Source organism: Odocoileus virginianus, chromosome 14 (assembly GCF_023699985.2).
Source record: "Odocoileus virginianus isolate 20LAN1187 ecotype Illinois chromosome 14, Ovbor_1.2, whole genome shotgun sequence".
NCBI lineage: Eukaryota > Metazoa > Chordata > Mammalia > Artiodactyla > Cervidae > Odocoileus > Odocoileus virginianus.
In genome coordinates, this window is record NC_069687.1 from 48,115,145 (window position 1) to 48,133,234 (window position 18,090).

General features: G+C 38.2%; 1 protein-coding gene across 9 annotated transcripts in view; it reads right to left on the reverse strand.

The window, feature by feature from the left end:
• Positions 1 to 18,090, reverse strand: part of PDE4D (phosphodiesterase 4D) — a 948,758-nt gene that overhangs the window by 20,696 nt on the left and 909,972 nt on the right. Inside the window, exon 1 of one of the 9 annotated variants that reach the window (XM_020869986.2) lies at positions 4,870 to 5,250. The exons of the other annotated variants lie outside the window; for them this stretch is intronic. Within the exon in view, the coding sequence (XP_020725645.1) occupies positions 4,870 to 4,917 (48 nt within the window). The 5' untranslated portion in view covers positions 4,918 to 5,250. Of the gene's footprint in view, positions 1 to 4,869; positions 5,251 to 18,090 lie in introns of those variants that run through there. 9 annotated transcript variants of the gene reach the window in all.

Here is an 18,090-nt window from a genome sequence, read left to right on the forward strand (position 1 = left end):
AATGAATGAATAGAACAGAAACAGGCTCACAGATACAGAAAAACCAGTGGCTGCCAGACTTGGGGAATAATGGATGGGTAAAATAGAAGGGGATTAAGAGGCACAAACAACCAGTTATAAGATAAATAAGTCACCAAATGTATGTATATTTTACATTTTAAAATATACATACATTTTGCTTATTGTCACTGAGCTTTATATTTTATTATCTACTGGGGAAAAGATAAAATTTGGAAACTTTCAGGAAAGTTTATAAAGATATTACTAAGTGTTCAAAACATTTTCTGTCCCTTTTTTATACAGTTATACTTTCTTAAGCAATTCACAGGCTATCATTTATGAATGTGTTAGATCATTTAACACACACTGGCATATAGTAGATGCTCAATATTATTTGAATTCTATTTCCTGGTTTCCTAGGCCTTTTATAGTGATAGTTTATTTTCATCATTGCAGGAATGGATGGAAGATCTAACTGTATTCAAACCCACATAAAATATATACCTAAATATCTAGCTCCCCTACCAATACCAAAAAATAATTTAGGGTATTATTTATATAGAAAATGGTCACTCTATTAAAAACCAGAGACACTACTTTGCCGACAAAGGTCAGATTAGTCAAAGCTATGGTTTTTCCAGTAGTCATGTATGGATGTGAGAGTTGGACTATAAAGAAAGCTGAGCACCAAAGAATTGATGCTTTTGAACTGTGATGTTGGAGAAGACTCTCGAAAGTCCCTTGGACAGCAAGGAGATCAAACCAGTCAATCCTAAAGGAAATCAGCCCTGAATATTCATTGAAGGACTGATGCTGAAGTTGAAACTTCAATACTTTGGGGCCACCTGATGCAAAGGGCTGATTCATTAGAAAAGACTCTGATGCTGGGAAAGATTGAAGGCAGGAGGAGAAGGGGACGACAGAGGACAAGTGGTTGGATGCCATCACCAACTCAATGGACATGAGTTTGGGCAAGCTCTAGGAGATGGTGAAGGACAGGGAACCTTGGTGTGCTATAGTCCATGGGGTTGCAAAGAGGCAGACATGACTGAGCGGCTGAACAACAACAAAAAACCATGCATAAGGGGCTTCCCAGGCGGTGCTAGTGGTAAAGAACCCGCCTGCCAATGCAGAAGATCCCTGGGTCAGGAAGATCCTAGAGAAGGGCATGACATCCCACTCCAGCATTCTTGCCTGGAGAATCCAATGGACAGAAGAGCCTGGTGGGTTACAGTCCACAGGGTCACAAAGACTTAGAACTTAAGTACCATGCATACGGCCCAAAGGTAAGTAAATACCTGTTCGATGAATGAAATTTTCTCCTGGAAAAAAAATCTACTACTTAGGCAAAATATATTCAAGAGAGTCTGCTAAACCTCTAAAACATATATTTGATGAAATATCTCTTTGACCTGAAATGGTCCATGCTATGAGATAGAAGTGGCCAGTAGGAACTGCCTGGTCATAACAAAATCCTTTCTTAAAACTTAGGGGAACAAGTAAGGTTTTCAGCCACTAGCTCAGCCTTTCTATAGTCTGTTATACAGGAACCACTGTCCACCTGCCTTCCATGCATTTCTTTCAATGTAACTGAAAAAACATTACAGCCTTGGTGGGGGGCAGTTGGTGCAACTCAAACAGTCAGATAGGAACTCAGTTTTTCTACAGAACTTCCTTCTAATGCGTAAGCAATTTGGTATAAGGAATATATTGCCATATGCCCAAGAAGAAAAACTGCATGGCATCTGCAGATATGCCACACAAATTACTGTATTTGACTGAAAGAGCATGAAAAACGAAGTGTAATTTTCTTGGCAGTTTGATTATACAACTCATCAAAATAGCCAGTTGGTACAGATAACTAAAGCAAAAAATTCCAGTGAAAGAATTCTGTTGTACAGACTGATAAATGACACATTATAATGACACATTATATTCTACTGATTATTCTTCCATCATGTACATATATTCCCAGACTATCCTTCTCCCTTTGTTCAAAATCCCAGAGGATGGGTGAAGAAAAACCCTTCATCACACACCTATCTCCCTCCCAAGACGTGGGAGGTGCTCCAAGGAAGTCAACATTTCCTTTTAACCTAATTAGATAACACAATATTTTAAGGAGACCTCTTTCTTCCCAAAAGTATAGGAGATTTCCTAAAAACAATTTTCAGAGAGTCAATTAAATTATAGCACAAAGAGCTTTCCTAAAAGGAATCAAAATTGTTTCATTTTTTGTTTTTGATACTGATATAAGACATATAGTCCAAGGGAAGCTAAATTAATAACCCCCAAAATTACCATCAGTGCTTCCTTAACTGGTAGTTCTCTTACAATTTGTTTTTTTTTTTTCCATTTATTTTTATTAGTTGGAGACTAATTACCTTACAACATTGCAGTGGTTTTTGTCATACATTGAAATGAATTAGCCATGGATTTACATGTATTCCCCATCCCGGTCCCCCCTCCCACTTCCCTCTCCACCCGATCCCTCTGGGTCTTCCCAGTGCACCAGGCCCGAGCATTTGTCTCATGCATCCAACCTGGGCTGGTGATCTGTTTCACCCTAGATAATATACATGTTTCGATGCTGTTCTCTTGAAACATCCCACCCTCGCCTTCTCCCACAGAGTCCACAAGTCTGTTCTATACATCTGAGTCTCTTTTTCTGTTTTGCATATAGGGTTATCTACAATTTGGTTTTGGAGTGATAGCTAGATGTGCTAACATACAATAAACTAAATCGCTCAACAATCATTTTTAAATCCAAGTGGAATTTCTCTCATTTTAAGATAACTACATACCACTTATTATTTTTTTTACATACCACTTATTAATATAACTGTAAAATTGCCATGAGGGGGAAAATGATTAGAAAAGGTAATAAAATCTATTTTTCCTAGAATGCTTTCTGGGTTCTCAATTTATAGATTTAGAAAAGACAAAATATAGAACTGCTTTTCAAAAAGAACTGGTTGCAAAATGTAGAACAATTTAATTGAGCATTTAGATATCTTTAAAAGGGACCTCTAAATATATCAGACTGATGAATTATTCTGATTATTTCTGGTCTAAGCAATCTGAAATGATATGTAGTTATTGTTGCGACAAAGAATAAAGAGGAAGATCTCTAAGTGAATGCTTTCAAATCCTTTGTTCTCATTATGCATCAGAATGTCTGTATGCAGCAAATATAAAGCATAAAGGAAAGTGAAAATGCTGTTGAACTGAATACTGAATATTGCTTTTTAAACTCCAGCTATCCAATTTATGTTTATTTAAGACTGTCAAGGAAGCAAAATTAAATAATAAATAAAACAAAATTAAAGTATTCCCAAATTTAATCCCTGTACTTCCCCTCATGCCAATGTGCTACTTAGTGCATTATATATCTTCTAGGATATAATTAAGACAGTGGTAAAGGTCAAACATTAAGTAAATGCTTATTTTTCCCCACAACATTCTGCTAAAAATCATTTGAATATGCTGCACTGTGATATACTACAAGCCTGGTGGATGCCAGCATTAAAAGCTAAAATAAACACTGTATTAGCCATATAAAAACAAATCTTTCAAAATACATAGTAAGACTGAATACATGTATATCTGTCCTTCCTAAGTGTTTTTAACAATATAATATTAAAAACATAAAGCTGCCAGCAAAAATTTTTGCAAAAAGCATTAAAATTCTGTAGATTCTCAAAGGTATTATCCATAATTATAACATGAATGTGAAGCCCTTCAAAAAGTATCAAATATGAGCTGTCCAGAAGCTAAGAAATGAATTCCAGAGAGACTAGCAGGGTAAGCTTCTTTATTACTCTCTACACTTTTCTCTATTTAAAAAAAAAAATTAAGCCAAGAAATGGCTAGCAAAATTCAAATAATGAAAATTACAAAAATCTGGAATCTAGATTTTAAGGAAGGTGGAAAATCATGACTATTTGGACAACTAAAACTGAAATAAGTTTTCTTAGAATGCAAGTAAATCTCACAAGAAAGAGGAAATTTTGCTTTAAAAAGAAACAAAGAAAATGAAAAATATTTCAATCTGAGAGTGCTTAAAGTAATGGAAAAGGACTCTCTAAAAATGTGTATTGTGATTTGCTCAAACATTCAAGAATAAACACCAATTTCTGAAGTGATGCCTCATTTAGGACTGAAAAAGGTTTTTCTACCTCAAGTCTATATTAAACAGATAGGATTGCCAGGTTAGCATTACCACAGGGCATGCAAGAAGCTTGCCAAGCAGGAACATAACCATATTAAATGCAGTGTACTAATTCATTTTTTGAGATTAACAAATATAGCAGTATCATATATATTTACATCTTTCAGTTTTATAAAGAGATCAAGTGTTCATTTATATAAAATCTAAATTTACATATCACCTAAAAATTAAATAATGTCAATTTTAATGTCAGCTATATCCAAAGGTTGGAAGAAAACAAAAAACCCCCCTCCTCATCAGGTAAAAGTAGTACAGCTTTTTAGAAAGAACCATAAATTAATTTTTATAAACTTTAAATGCTACATACTAACTAGAGCCCATGTACCAATTATAATTTAGCCCAATTATTTATCTCCAATGGATTTAATTACCTTCACACTTAAAAAAAAAACCTCAAATCTATACAAGATAAAACAGAAGAAATGCTGAAAATTAGTTATTTTAACATGCAAATTACAACTAATTAAAGTTATACAATTTCTTCTTATCTTGACCACTAAAAACACAAGTTTTCTGTAGCTCATGTCTAAAGAAAAGTAAAAGATTGCTTAGAAAGCTTTACTCCATTGTAATTTATTAAAATTATTAGTTATGTAATCAGAGTAATCAGGAGTTTACAAAGGCTAAATAAATCTTACCTTTATGTAGCCCCAAGATACAGACAGTAAATAGTTTGCTTCAGGCATTTTTGATTGATTATATAGACAGTAAGTTCTAAAATAAGTATATCTTCAAAACCTTGATACTTAGCAATCTCTACAAGCACGGAGTATGTAGATTTTTAAAGATTTTTGGTAATTAAGTACACATAAGAAAGCCTCGCATTAGATCCCATCCAGTCGGTTTCCCATTGAATACATGCCATTTGTAAAACTCCAGAATGCAACAGAATTCAACTACTATTCTGAATAAAGACAATTCATGTGATAAAGAAACATCTAAAGATCTAAGGGTCTGCATCTTTCTCTCCCTGAGCTCTAGGGCTTAATGAATAATGTATGTCAAGATGCTTAGCTGCAAGAAAGACTAGTTCTGTCAAAAGCTACCAAATAAGGAACTGCAGGGAAGCCAGAAAGAGTGACAAGAAACCCCTCCCATAAAACCCCAACTATGCACCAATCACATTGCGTTCCTGGGTCTATCAAGGCAGGGGGCGTGGACTACGCCCAAGCAGCTCTGTGATTGGTTGGCAAGGGCGAACCTCTGGGGAGGAGGTTTTTCTCCTCACCTCTGGTAAACGCCATTTAATAATGGTATCCCTACAGCTGAGGCTGCCGCATGAAAAGATGAATGGGCTTCCCCTCTCATAGTGATGAATAACCACCATAAAACTCTGCAAAATTCATAGTTCATTTTAAGAATTGCCAATCGTTTCAGAGTCATTTCTATGAATTTTAATATTCTCTAACTTGTCTTCAAAATAAAAGTTGCTCTAAAAAATTTAAATAAAAGCTGCTCTAAAAATGGCAATCAGACATTTAAATTGTTTCCCTCTGTCAAATCTAAAACAAGTGGTTTCCCCGGTGACACAGATACAACTGAAGTTCTTCCTCAGTCCAACCTAATAGCATAATGTAATTATAAAATACAATTAATGTCCAGAATTCATAAATGGAAGTGATACACTTCCTCACCTGTGTGGCATTGCTATTCTTAGCGCCTTTTGTTTCTATCGTTATATGGGGTTGAGCTCTACAGCCTTAAAAAATCTAAGGGTGGGGATGATTTATTAGAAATCTGATTGGGAGGAGGGGCAGAAACCTGAAAGCCAATGCGCTGTATACGGCTAAAGAATGCAGATCTCTGTAGACCGATTTCAGGATCTATATTTTGATCAGAAGAGAGCATTTTTGTGATTGTGTAAAGGTATAAGGGTGGCTCTTAAGAATACAGACTTGAGCTCAAAAGTAATCAGGTCTTTTACAAGAAGTAAATTAAGATATCTAAATTCCTTCGGGGAAAAATTTTTTCTATTTGGTTTGGGATAGCATTATTCAGTAACTTCTATACTAAAGAGGTCTTACAGATAAGTCGGTTTCCCATTGAATACATGACATTTGTAAAACTCCAGAATGCAACAGAATGCAACCACTCTCCTGAATAGTGGCTGAATAATAAGGGGAAAGCAGCTTTGCTCTATTTTAGCATGACGTTCTGTCCAGCCTACCTGTCCTCCGTCTCAGTTTGTACCCACTTCTCTGTGTTCCTATGACTTGTCGGTGTGGTGACTGCTCAGTCTTCCTACATCAGGTTTATCGGTCTCAGACAGCACACCCTCATCAAAAACAGGTAACCCCTGCCTCTTAGCTTCTATTGGTCCTTTGCTGCCAAAACCTTCAGCTGCAGTTCCCACCCAACGTGTTCATTCCCAAAGTCCCAAAATCTTCCACAAAAAACCAGTGTGAAACTCCCATACTTCATTAACACTGCTTCCAGAAGAATGCAAAGGTCCTCCCCTTCCACTATTCTCTCATTCTCCTCAACTTCTCTGAAGTGTTCAACAGTCTGATCTTCTCTCCCTCCTCTCTCTCTCCCAGGACCTGCAGCTTCCTGATGAAGTTTTTCCTCCCACTTCTCTGACCTTTGTTGCCTTCAATTCATCCTCTAATCTAGGATACACACAAAGACTCTCTCCTAGGGCAAACCCTCTTTAATGCCCTAATGTGAATTTTAGTACCTTATTTACAAATGACTAAAGGATACTATTCCTGACCCTACCAGGCACCTCAGACTTTCTCAAAATTGGTAGGTCCTTTTTCTATTTAAAGCAGCTCTTACTATGACTACTCCCATTTCACTCAGTGGGCCCATATTCCAGTGTCTCAAACTGAAATCTATGACTCTTTCTTGCTATTCCATAGGTATTCCACGTGAGTTGGCCACTGTTAGATGTTTAATGTAATAATCCAACTGAATCCTTGAGTGACCCTGGTGTATTCCCAGTCTACCACGTACCTTCCCTCCATGCTGTTACAAAGTTCTGTCTTCTACAGAAGGCTTTTTCACTTACTCTTGTTCCTTTCCATTCCCACTCCCATCATATAAATCCAAAGGCTTTAAAGGGTGAAAGAAGTGGAAAGGACTTTCAATATCATCTCCTCCAAACTTCTAATATCCACATAAAGTAATACCTAAAGAGACAGTGCTTTTCCCAAGTTCATTCAAGTACTAAGAACACAGACTCTGAGTTGAAATCCTTTAGTGAGTAACCCACAAGGAAGGCTCTCACTTCTGAGTATGTCAGTTTCCTCATTTGTAAAATTGGTCACTGTGCTAACTGGTCTCCAAAGATGCCTCCTGACGAGCCGCGTGACCCTACACTGAATCTGAGCTGGCTTGGGTAACCAATGAAGGATGATGCCTATCTGTGGAGCCTGTCCCAGGAAGACTGGCAGCTCTTACCTTGGTCTCCATGAATGTACTCTTGGGATCTCTGAGCCACCTTATAAGAAAGTGTGAATATTCTGAGACTGCCATGTTAGGAGGAAGCCCATGCTGTTTATGGAGAGGTTTCTGGGAGAGGGACCCAGAGAAAGAAATGGGGGGCGGGGAGCGGAGAGAAGATGGGAGGAAAGAGAAAATGAGCAAGCACATAGGCATACCCAGCTATCTCCAGCCCTATCAGCCGTGGCAGCCCCAAGCAGACCCGAAAGTGAAGAATCTATCTTAGCCATCCAGATAATTACCCCTGCAGATGACTCCACCCCTCATCACCATCTAACTGCAAGCACATGATGGATTCTTACGTGAGAAATGTCGAGCCAAGCCCAACTAACCCATAAAACAATGAAAAATAATTTAAAAATAGATATTCTAAACCACAAAGTTTGAAGTGATATGTTATAGCAATAAATAGCCAGGACAATTATTATGAGGATTAAATGAAATGTTATATGCAAAGCTTAGGCTTCCTGGGTGACTCAGATAGTAGAGAGACTGCCTGCAGTGTGGAAAACCTGGGTTCGATCCCTGGGTCAGGAAGATCCCCTGGAGAAGGAAATGGCAACCCACTCCAGTGTTCTTGCCTGGAAAATCCCATGGACAGATGTGCCTTGCCGGCTACAGTCCATGAGATTGCCACAGAGTCGGACATGACTGAGCGACCTCACTTTCACTTTATATGCAAAGCACTGAAAACATCTGATACATAGTGATAAACAGATATTAGGTGATGATAACACTGATGATCATGATAAACATTCCATTACTGTGCCTATTTTTTTTTTAACTTTATTTTGTATCGGGGGTATAGCTGATTAACAATGTTGTGATAGTTTCAAGTGGACAGCAAAGGGACTCAGCCATACACATCAGTTCAGTTCAGTTTAGTCACACAGTCATGTCCGACTCTTTGCGACCCCGTGGACTGCAGCACGCCAGGCTTCCCTGTCCATCACCAACTCCTGGAGCTTGCTCAAACTCATGTCCATCGAATTGGTGATGCCATCCAACCATCTCATCCTCTGTTGTCCCCTTCTCCTCTCGCCTTCAATCTTTCCCAGCATCAGGGTCTTTTCCAATGAGTCAGTTCTTTGCATCAGGTGGCCAAAATATTGGAGTTTCAGCTTCACCATCAGTCCTTCAGTGAATATTCAGAACTGATTTCCATTAGGATTGACTACTTTGATCTCCTTGCAGTCCAAGGGACTCTCCAGAGTCTTATCCAACACCACACTTCAAAAGCATCAATTCTTCACTGCTCAGCTTTCTTTATAGTCCAACTCTCACATCCAGACATGACTACTAGAAACACCATAGCTTGGACTAGACGGACCTTGGTTGGCAAAGTAACATCTCTGCTTTCTTAATATGCTGTCTAGGTTAATCCCAGCTTTTCTTCCAAGGAGCAAGCGTCTTTTAATTTCATGGCTGCAATCACCATCCGCAGTGATTTTGGAGCCAAAGAAAAGAAAGTCTGTCACTGTTTCCATCGTTTCCCATCTATTTGCCATGAAGTGATGGAACCCAATGCCATGATCTTTGTTTTTTGAATGTTGAGTTTCAGGCCAGCTTTTTCACTCTCCTCTTTCACTTTCATCTTTAATTTCTTTAATTAATTAATTAATTAATCTCTTTAATTTCTCCTTGCTTTCTGCATAAAGGTGGTATCATCTGCCTATCTGAAGGTATTGATATTTCTCCTGGCAATCTTGATTCCAGCTTTTGCTTCATCCAGCCCAGCATTTCTTATGATGTACTCTGCATATAAGTTAAATAAGCAGGGTGACAATATACAGCCTTGACATACTCCTTTTCCTATTTGGAACCAGTCTGTTTTTCCATGTCTGGTTCTGACTGCTGCTTCTTGACCTGCTTACAGATTTCTCAGGGGGCAGGTAAGGTGGTCTGGTATTCCCATCTCTTGAAGAATATTCCACAGTTTGTTGTGATCCACACAGTCAAAGGCTTTAGTGTAGTCAATAAAGCTTATGTTTTTCTGGAACTCTCTTGCTTTTTCAACGATCCAACAGATGTTGGCAGTTTGATCTCTGGTTCCTCTGCCTTTTCTAAATCCAGCTTGAACATCTGGAAGTTTTTGGTTCATGTACTGCTGAAGCCTTGCTTGGAGAATTTTGAGCGTTATTTTGCTAGTGTATGAGATGAGTGCAATTGTGTGCTAGTTTGAACATTCTTTGGCATTGCCTTTCTTTGGGACTGGAACGAAAACTGACCTTTTGCAGTCCTGTGGCTGACCTGACCTTTTCCAGTCCTGAAAATTGTCCTTTTCCATATGTGGCCACAGCCATACATATACATGTATCCATTCTCCCTAAATCCCCCTCCCATCCAGGCTGCACATAACACTAATCAGAGTTTCATGTGCTATACAGTAGAAGATGCCTATATTTGTAAACTCCTGGCTTATCCTTTTTAAAGGATAACATGTATACATATACATACGTTTCCTTCCAACTGCATCATTTCATTTCATGCGTTAGACTCAAAACACTGTACTTGCTTCCTTACTCATGTCCTTTGGGGTTTCTCCTTCCACCCCGTTACTGATCTCAACTGCCAGGCCAATGTTCCTCAAATTCAGACTCAGTCTGCCACTCCAAAGTCAGTGGCTGACAACTCAGTGTCACCTGCTTCAACATATCTGGACTCCTCTGGAAGCTCCGGCCTGACACTGGCCTTAATCCCTGACTTTAAGCTCTTTCCACCACTGCTCTCTTCCCAACAGGCTACTTTTCCACCCATCCCTATGATGAAGCCCTCCTTTTTTTTTTTTTTGGCCACATCCTGTGGCTTGTGGAATCTCAGTAGTTCCCCCAACCAGGGACTGAATCCAGGCCATGGTGGTGAAAGCCTGGAATCCTAACCACTAGGCTGCCAGGGAACTATCAGTACCCTCCCATCTTTTATTCTATCTACTTCAAGCTGGTTTTTTGAAGTCAAATTTAAATCATTCAAAATACACCTCAAAACCAAATATTGCATCCCTTCACCAAATTCTAACTATTCTATACCCACTCTTTAAAGATTACTTATTACTCTATATTCCAGACACTCTCCTAGATATGGGGGTATAGCACTGTGAACAAAGGTTTTTCACCCAGAGCTTACATTTGACAATTAAGTCCGTAAATACATATGTCAGCAATGGTAGGTGCAATGGAGAAAAAGAAATGATAAGGAGGGTAAGAGGTATCAGGGATAAAGGTTCCTCTCTTATATGATGATCAAAGAAAGCCTCTGATGAGATGACACATGCTCAGAGACCTGAAGAAGGAGAGGGAGCAAGTCACATGGATTTCTGGGGGTAGAGGGAGTCAAGTGATGGATTTGCCAAGAGCAAAGGCCCTGAGGCAGGGGGCGGGGGGCGGGGGGCGGTTCTTGGCTTTATTGGACTTACTGCCCAGTTTTTGTTTCCATCTATTAACCTATTTGTTGCTGGGAAAGATTGAAGGCAAAAGGAGAAGGGGGCGGGAAAGGATGAGATGGTTAGATAGCATCACCAACTCAATGGACACAAACCTGAGCAAAAACCAGGAGATAGTGGAGGACAGGGATGCCCGGCAGGCTGCAGTCCATGGGGTTGAAAAGCATTGGACCTGACTTAGTGACTGAGCAACAACAGCAATCAATCTATTTTCTTCTTTAATGAATATTGGAGGGATGATCTTTTTCCAAATGGTGAGTGGCCCTTGGAAAGGTTTTCAAATGTAATAAAGTGCATTTTCCCCTCAAATTACACTGCAATTGCATTACTCAAAAATGTACTGTGGATTAGCACTATGCAAAAAACATTTTGCATTTATATGTAAAAAGTAGCTGTGTTCTAGGCTCAGACAGTCATTAAGTGAATTTTTTACCTTTGTGAATGGTTTCTGGGACATAGAGAAACAGTCCCTGATGAAGGACTATCCCAGGGGCTAGTTACTCCCCAGCTCCTGTCCATGAAATGCCAGGAGTATTCTGCCATCAGTGCACCTGAAATTTCTTCAATGTTCCTAGTGTTAAGAATCACTTTTCTAATTGTGTCAACTGCTTTGAACTTTGGCTCCTCAGTCTGGGTGGAAGACACTTAAAGCAAGAAAGATATGTTATTTTTTCTTTATATTTCCAAAGTAGTTAATGAACCACAGGCATAAAAAGATTCAACTGTAGATCTCTGATCTGCTGTAGTAGGGGACATAATGCTAATAGTACGCAGTAGTAGCAGTAACAATAATAATGTCAAGTGAAAAGTACTTAGGAAGGTTTCCATATTTCTAGGGAATAAGAAATCTCTTAATCTCCGAGCTAAATTAAAATTCATTTCATTTTTCCATTATAAAAAACAAACCAAATGCTCCTTCCGATTGCCACAGTAGTAAAGCCTGCAGAAAGAAATCTAAACAACCCAGAGGGAAATATGGATGAAACCAGAGAGATACAGGTTTATAGCTGAAGCTTGGTTTCTGATCATTCTAATGAGGAAATTGTAACCAGTATGTTACAGTATTTACTAGGCACCTACTATGTACCAAGAGCTTTATTTATCTCTTATCTCAGCAACATCCTGAGTAGATAGATATTATTCTCATTTTAAGGTGAAAAGACAGACACTCTTAAATCATCAATAACTGCCCTGGACGTGGAGGGGCTGAGATGCAAGTCCAGGTCTCTTTAGTCTTTGCTCTTCTTGGTGGATGAATATCTTGCCATATAATTAGGCTGATCCAAACTATGATAAATGGTATGAATTTAGGAGTGGACTCATTTAGTCTTAATTCTTGTGCTGACTCCACCTACTAACTAGTGAGGAAGCTGGTGCCCAAAGAGAGAGACTGGCAGCCTCATCTGATGGTGAGACCTACTTATATGTGCCAGTGCTATGTGAACAAGACACAGATGCTTGCATACATAGGGAGACTTCAGGCTTCCTGGTTAGTAATTTGCTCCTCTCAAATATCCAAATGATTTTATATATGAATAAGTGCGTGTCTGTATGTGTGTGTGTGTGTGTGTGTGTGTGTGTCTACCAGGGTAGAAAAAACATACATAATTTCCTTCAGCATTCAGTTTTCTTTTTCTAATAATAATCCTCAGAATCTCTAGAAGCCACTTCTATTTTATTCCATACTTTCTTGGTCCTCAAGTGATACCCTAAGCAATCAACATTTGTGGACTATTTCAGGATATTTAAAACTCTGCTCATGGAGTTGAAGTCTTCGATATACTAACACATGCTGGTATCACTGCCTTTGCAATAGAGGTCAACAAAGGTAAGACATTTTTGAACAGGGAAAAAGAAAAACAAACCAAACTGTGAGGAAACTGAGGCTCAGAAGTTCCAGTGTCTTAGCCAAGGTCACAAAGCCAAATAGCAGGGATGGAATTTAAACCCAGGCTGTCTGGCTTCAGAGTACTCCAAATTGCCAAAAAAAAAAAAAAAAAAGGTATTTCAGGCATTAATCCATATTTACCCTAGAGTATATAAGCAATATCTATTAACATAATTAATTCTAAGATTAATTCTAAGGGGCTTCCTTGATGGCTCAAATGGTAAATGCAGGAGACTTGAGTTCGAACCCTGGGTCAAGATCATCTCTGGAGAAAAAAATGGCTACCCACTCTAGTATTCTTGCCTGGAGAATCCCATGGACAGAGGAGCCTGCTGGGCTATATAGTCCATGGGATCGCAATCTATTATTACATTTGAAATATTTACAAATTATTTAAAGTAGTGTTATTGACTCTCAGATTTCTCCAAACCAAGGGATATTCCTGGCAACAGCACTGTTTTTGGTAAGATGTGCATCTTAAAATAGTTTATCCTATAATCAGTTACATTTATTTTACACCTTTCTACTTAGGATTGAAGTTCTGGGAGTTTTAATCAAGACACAAATCTATATAGAGTAGGCTCACCCACTCAATCATGCTCAGCTTAAGATATGCAAATCTAATTGCTATAAAGAAAGAATTCTGAGGCAAGATTAAACTTCAGGTACTGAATACAATGACATCTGCATACCACTGTCTATAAAATCACTAAGCGGTCTTTGCTTTCGTATGCCTTAAAAATAGTTCCGGAGGCAAACAATGATCTGGAATTAATTGACAACCTGTATTTCAAATAACAGAATTTTATTATCTATTTTTTACATTATTAAAACTACATTTTCTTTGCTTAACAGTGCAAAAACCACCATGAAGACAAGTAAATATACCAAATTTGTTTGTATTTACTGCCCTCTAGTGATAGTGGAGCCAAATGTGATTTAAAGAACAGCTTTGTTCTTGAAGAGCCATCACATTTCAGAACACAAAAACACCTTATGGATATCTTGGAGACTTGAGATTAACAGGAACTCCTGGTTGATCTGGGGTTTACTTTTTTTTAAGGTTGATTTTTTTGAAATCAAAAATCATCTGAAAAGCTAAGAATCACTCTTTAACCTGGTTTGAAAGTTTTCACCAAACACTAGTTTTATTTAAAACAGGAAAAACCTAACGTTTATTGAGAAATAAATTCTAATGTAAGAAACTTTATTTTTGTTGAAAGCTTCTTTGAAGATGAAATAACAGGACACTGATATGGTGATATCTTTATTTAAATTTCTCTTACACATTATCTCATTAAAATGTTAGCATAGTATCCTATCATTGTTAATACAGTTTGAATTATATGGAGTAGATACAGAGTTTTCTATGTTCACAACTAAGTAGTAAATCCAGCTGAAGCCACCACCGCCACCACCATTATCATCATACCAACCAAAGACTTTTGTTTCACTGAAGAACAATTAAGGCAATCAACGTGTGCTCAAAACTCATATAAATGAAGCCTCTATAAAAATAATCTTGTATGAAAGAGAACTTCCTACTTACGGAGAAAATTCACTTAAATGGTCACAATACCAATCTTCCGGGTTTACGGTGACTATTATGATCTCCACAAAATACTTAATAATATCCCCTCTCTACGTTGTGGCATGCTTTGTGAAACAATATAAACAGAAAACATCAGTCTTCTAAAGCAATAATAAAAAATGCAAATAGGAATAATTCTTTAAATACATATTCAATCTTTTACATATTTAATACTTGTATACGTGAATCTTAAAAGTAATTTAATTCATAAAATCTGGGTTATAATTCAAAGGAGAATAGGTATTTCTTTTAACAAACAGGACTTAAACAACTGGACATTCATTCACAAAGCACTGAACTTCACCTTTGCCTTGCACGATATGCTAATATCTACTCAAAATGAATCACAGAACCACATGTAAAATATAAAACTATAAAACTTCTAGAGAAAAGTATTTGTGATCTTGGACTAGTCAAACATTTCCCGGAACACAAAAAATATGAAGCATAAAAAGAAAATGATAAACTAGACTTCAGCAAAATTCTCTTTAAAAGAAGCTGAAGGGAATATGTAAGGACAAGCCATAGACTGGGAAGAAAATGTTCAAAACACATCTGATAAAGACTTGTACACGGAATTTATGAGAGACTCTTAGAACTCAAGAGGGTCAATCAGCACATGAAGAGGTGTAACATCATTAGTCATTAAGAAAATAAAAATTAAAACCAAACTGTGGTGCCACTACACACGTACTAGAATGACTAAAATGAAAAAAATACAAATAACACAAAATGCTGGCCAGGATGCAGGGAAAATGGAACTCTTACACATCAGTGGTGGGAATGCAAATAGTATAGCAACTTTTTGGAAAACAGTTTGGCACGTCTTTATAAAGTCAATAAGAACACTGACTATATAATCCAACAATTCCATTTCTATTTATTTACCCAAGAGAAATAAAAAACATATGTCCACACAAAGATCTATATGTGAATGTTTCTAGAAATTCTATTGATAATAGTGGAAACCTACAAAGAGCCCAGATATCAATCAACTGGTGAGTGAATAAACCAACTGCAGAACATCATAAAATGGAAAGCAATAAAAAAATTTGCAACAAGTTAACAGTTGAATCTCAAAAGCATTATGTAAAGTGAAAGAAGCCATTAACAGAAGGTTATATACATACATACACTGTGTGATTTCATTCATGACATTCTGGCAAGGCAAAACTATAGACAGGGACAGTCAGGTCACTGGTTGACAGCTACTGAGAGCAGTGGGAGGGGGATGACCACAAAGAAGAGAAAACTTTTTGGGCAATGGAAACATTTTATATCTAGATTATGATGGTAGTTTTCCATATTGTGTAATCTGTCAAAACATATTCAGGAGCTGCTGCATGCATGCTCAGTTGTGACTGACCCTTTGTGACCCCATAGACTGTAGCCCACCAGGCTCCTCTGTCCACGGGGTTCTCCAGGCAAGAATACTGGAGTGGGTTGCCATGCCCTCCTCCAGGGGATCTTCCCGGCCCAGGGATCAAACCCGTGCCTCCTGTGTCTCCTGCACTGACAGGCAGATTCCTTACCTGCTGAGCCACCTGAGGGATAAAGTAATGAATGAGACAGAAGAGTTCTCTGTTCATGGAAATCGTGGACTCTTGCGGCCAAAAGACAAAAAACAAGCAGAGAAAAAAAAAAAAGAGTGACAACTTGCTGGATGAAAGAAAAGGGAGTAATATGATGCCATACTGGTTGACCATTAAATAGTCAGGAAGGAAATATCTGAGATGAGATACTCATGACTAGAAAAAGCCAAAAGATTTGAAGCGAAGTATTCTGAGCAAGGGCTGGAAGCAAACAGCCAGCATGACAGGATAGGTTATGTGGAATGAAATGGGAGGTGGGTCAGGGCAAGCGGGTCCCTGCAAGCCTTCCGGAGGGTATGGGGTACCGCCAGAAGGTTCGGCACAGGGAGTGACATGAAGTGATTTCCATTTTTAAAAATTGTCTCTGTAGAGGAGGGTACATAGAGAAGCAAAAGCAGATAGAAGAGGAAGAAGCACTTGAGGAAGAGTTGATAACACTTGAACCGCTGAAGTGAAGAAATAAGAATCAGCTTCTAGACTCCCTGCTTTGAAAGGATATTTGTGCCATTTGTGGAGACGGTAAAGTACAGGTGAGGGGCAGATTTGGAGAAGGATAAATAAGGAGAAAGACAGTCCTATGAATTAAGTGCAAGAAAATGTTAAGTCCATGAAATGAATTTTTTTCTTTACTGTTGAGGGACAGTAACCCCCAACCTCTTCCCTCCAGTTCTTCACAGGTTGGATAAGAAAGGCTGCCAGATGGAACAGTACTGAATGTCTAGTTACTTTCACATTCTCTAATGGTATTACGTTAGGATAGACCACTTTCATCTAAATCTTTTAATATGTTTTTAGAATAGCTCAATAGAAAGGGCATCAACAGATGAAAATTCCCTCTTCATAGCAAATTATTAATGTGAAAGCCTAAGAAAGGTAAGACAACAAAACCAAAATAGAATCTAGCAGTCACAGCTGGCAATATTTTTATTAAAGTAATATGTCTTATTTAGGTGTTTTAGGAAGGCTTTACTACAGGCAATCACAAACACAATTTAAAATGGTGCAATAATGGGATTTTTTTTTTCCCATTGGCAACAGTGACAGAAGAGGAGACCATGAAAATGATAAAATGTATGGTAGTACAGGGCACTGGTTTCTCCAGCTGGCTTCACCTGAGTTCAAATCTTGACCCTGCCTCTTATTAGCACAAGATATTTAAGGTCTCTGGGCTGTGTGGAGAGTTGGAGTTAATGAAGGTAATCTAGCACAGTGTATTAAGCAGATGTCAAGAGCTCAATAAGTTTATACTGGACCAGAAACATAAAGAAAACAATCTGGTTGAAACAGCTACATGAATATTCCTACAACAATATTTACCCAATTGTTTATGCAATCAATAGTTTGCCTGCAAACTACTAAAACCATTGACATGAGCAGAAAATGCTTTGGAGATACCAAACAAAAGGGGATAATTTTCTCAGAATGCACTGACTTGACCAATGTAAAGACAATCCTTTGGGCTTCAGGACCAAATTCCAGTCTCCAAAGGGAAATATAGGCACAACTATATAGCTGCCATGCGGACAGGGAGATCAAGTCCAGTACCAATGCGGATAAGAAGCTAATCCTTTAAATCAGCAAATATTTAATTAGCACCAGCTATGAGTTAGTTACCCATTCCAGGAACAGTCAGCAAAGGTCAGGCAGCAAACAGGTCTGCTCTGAAGGAGCTTACCTATTAGTGCGTGAGAGAGAGGAGGCAAACAAGCGTGCACAGTCCCAATCCCACCTTCCTTTTATGCCTTCCAGAGGCTGGACACAGGAAAAATCCACATCCTAGATGCCTTATAGCTAGAGGGTCAGATACGGATTTACTTCTTCTAATCAGAAGAACCCCTGTGCTCCTTCCCACAAATTAGCTGTCAATCTGACTACTATTTCTTTGTAGATAATCTGCCCCTTCTT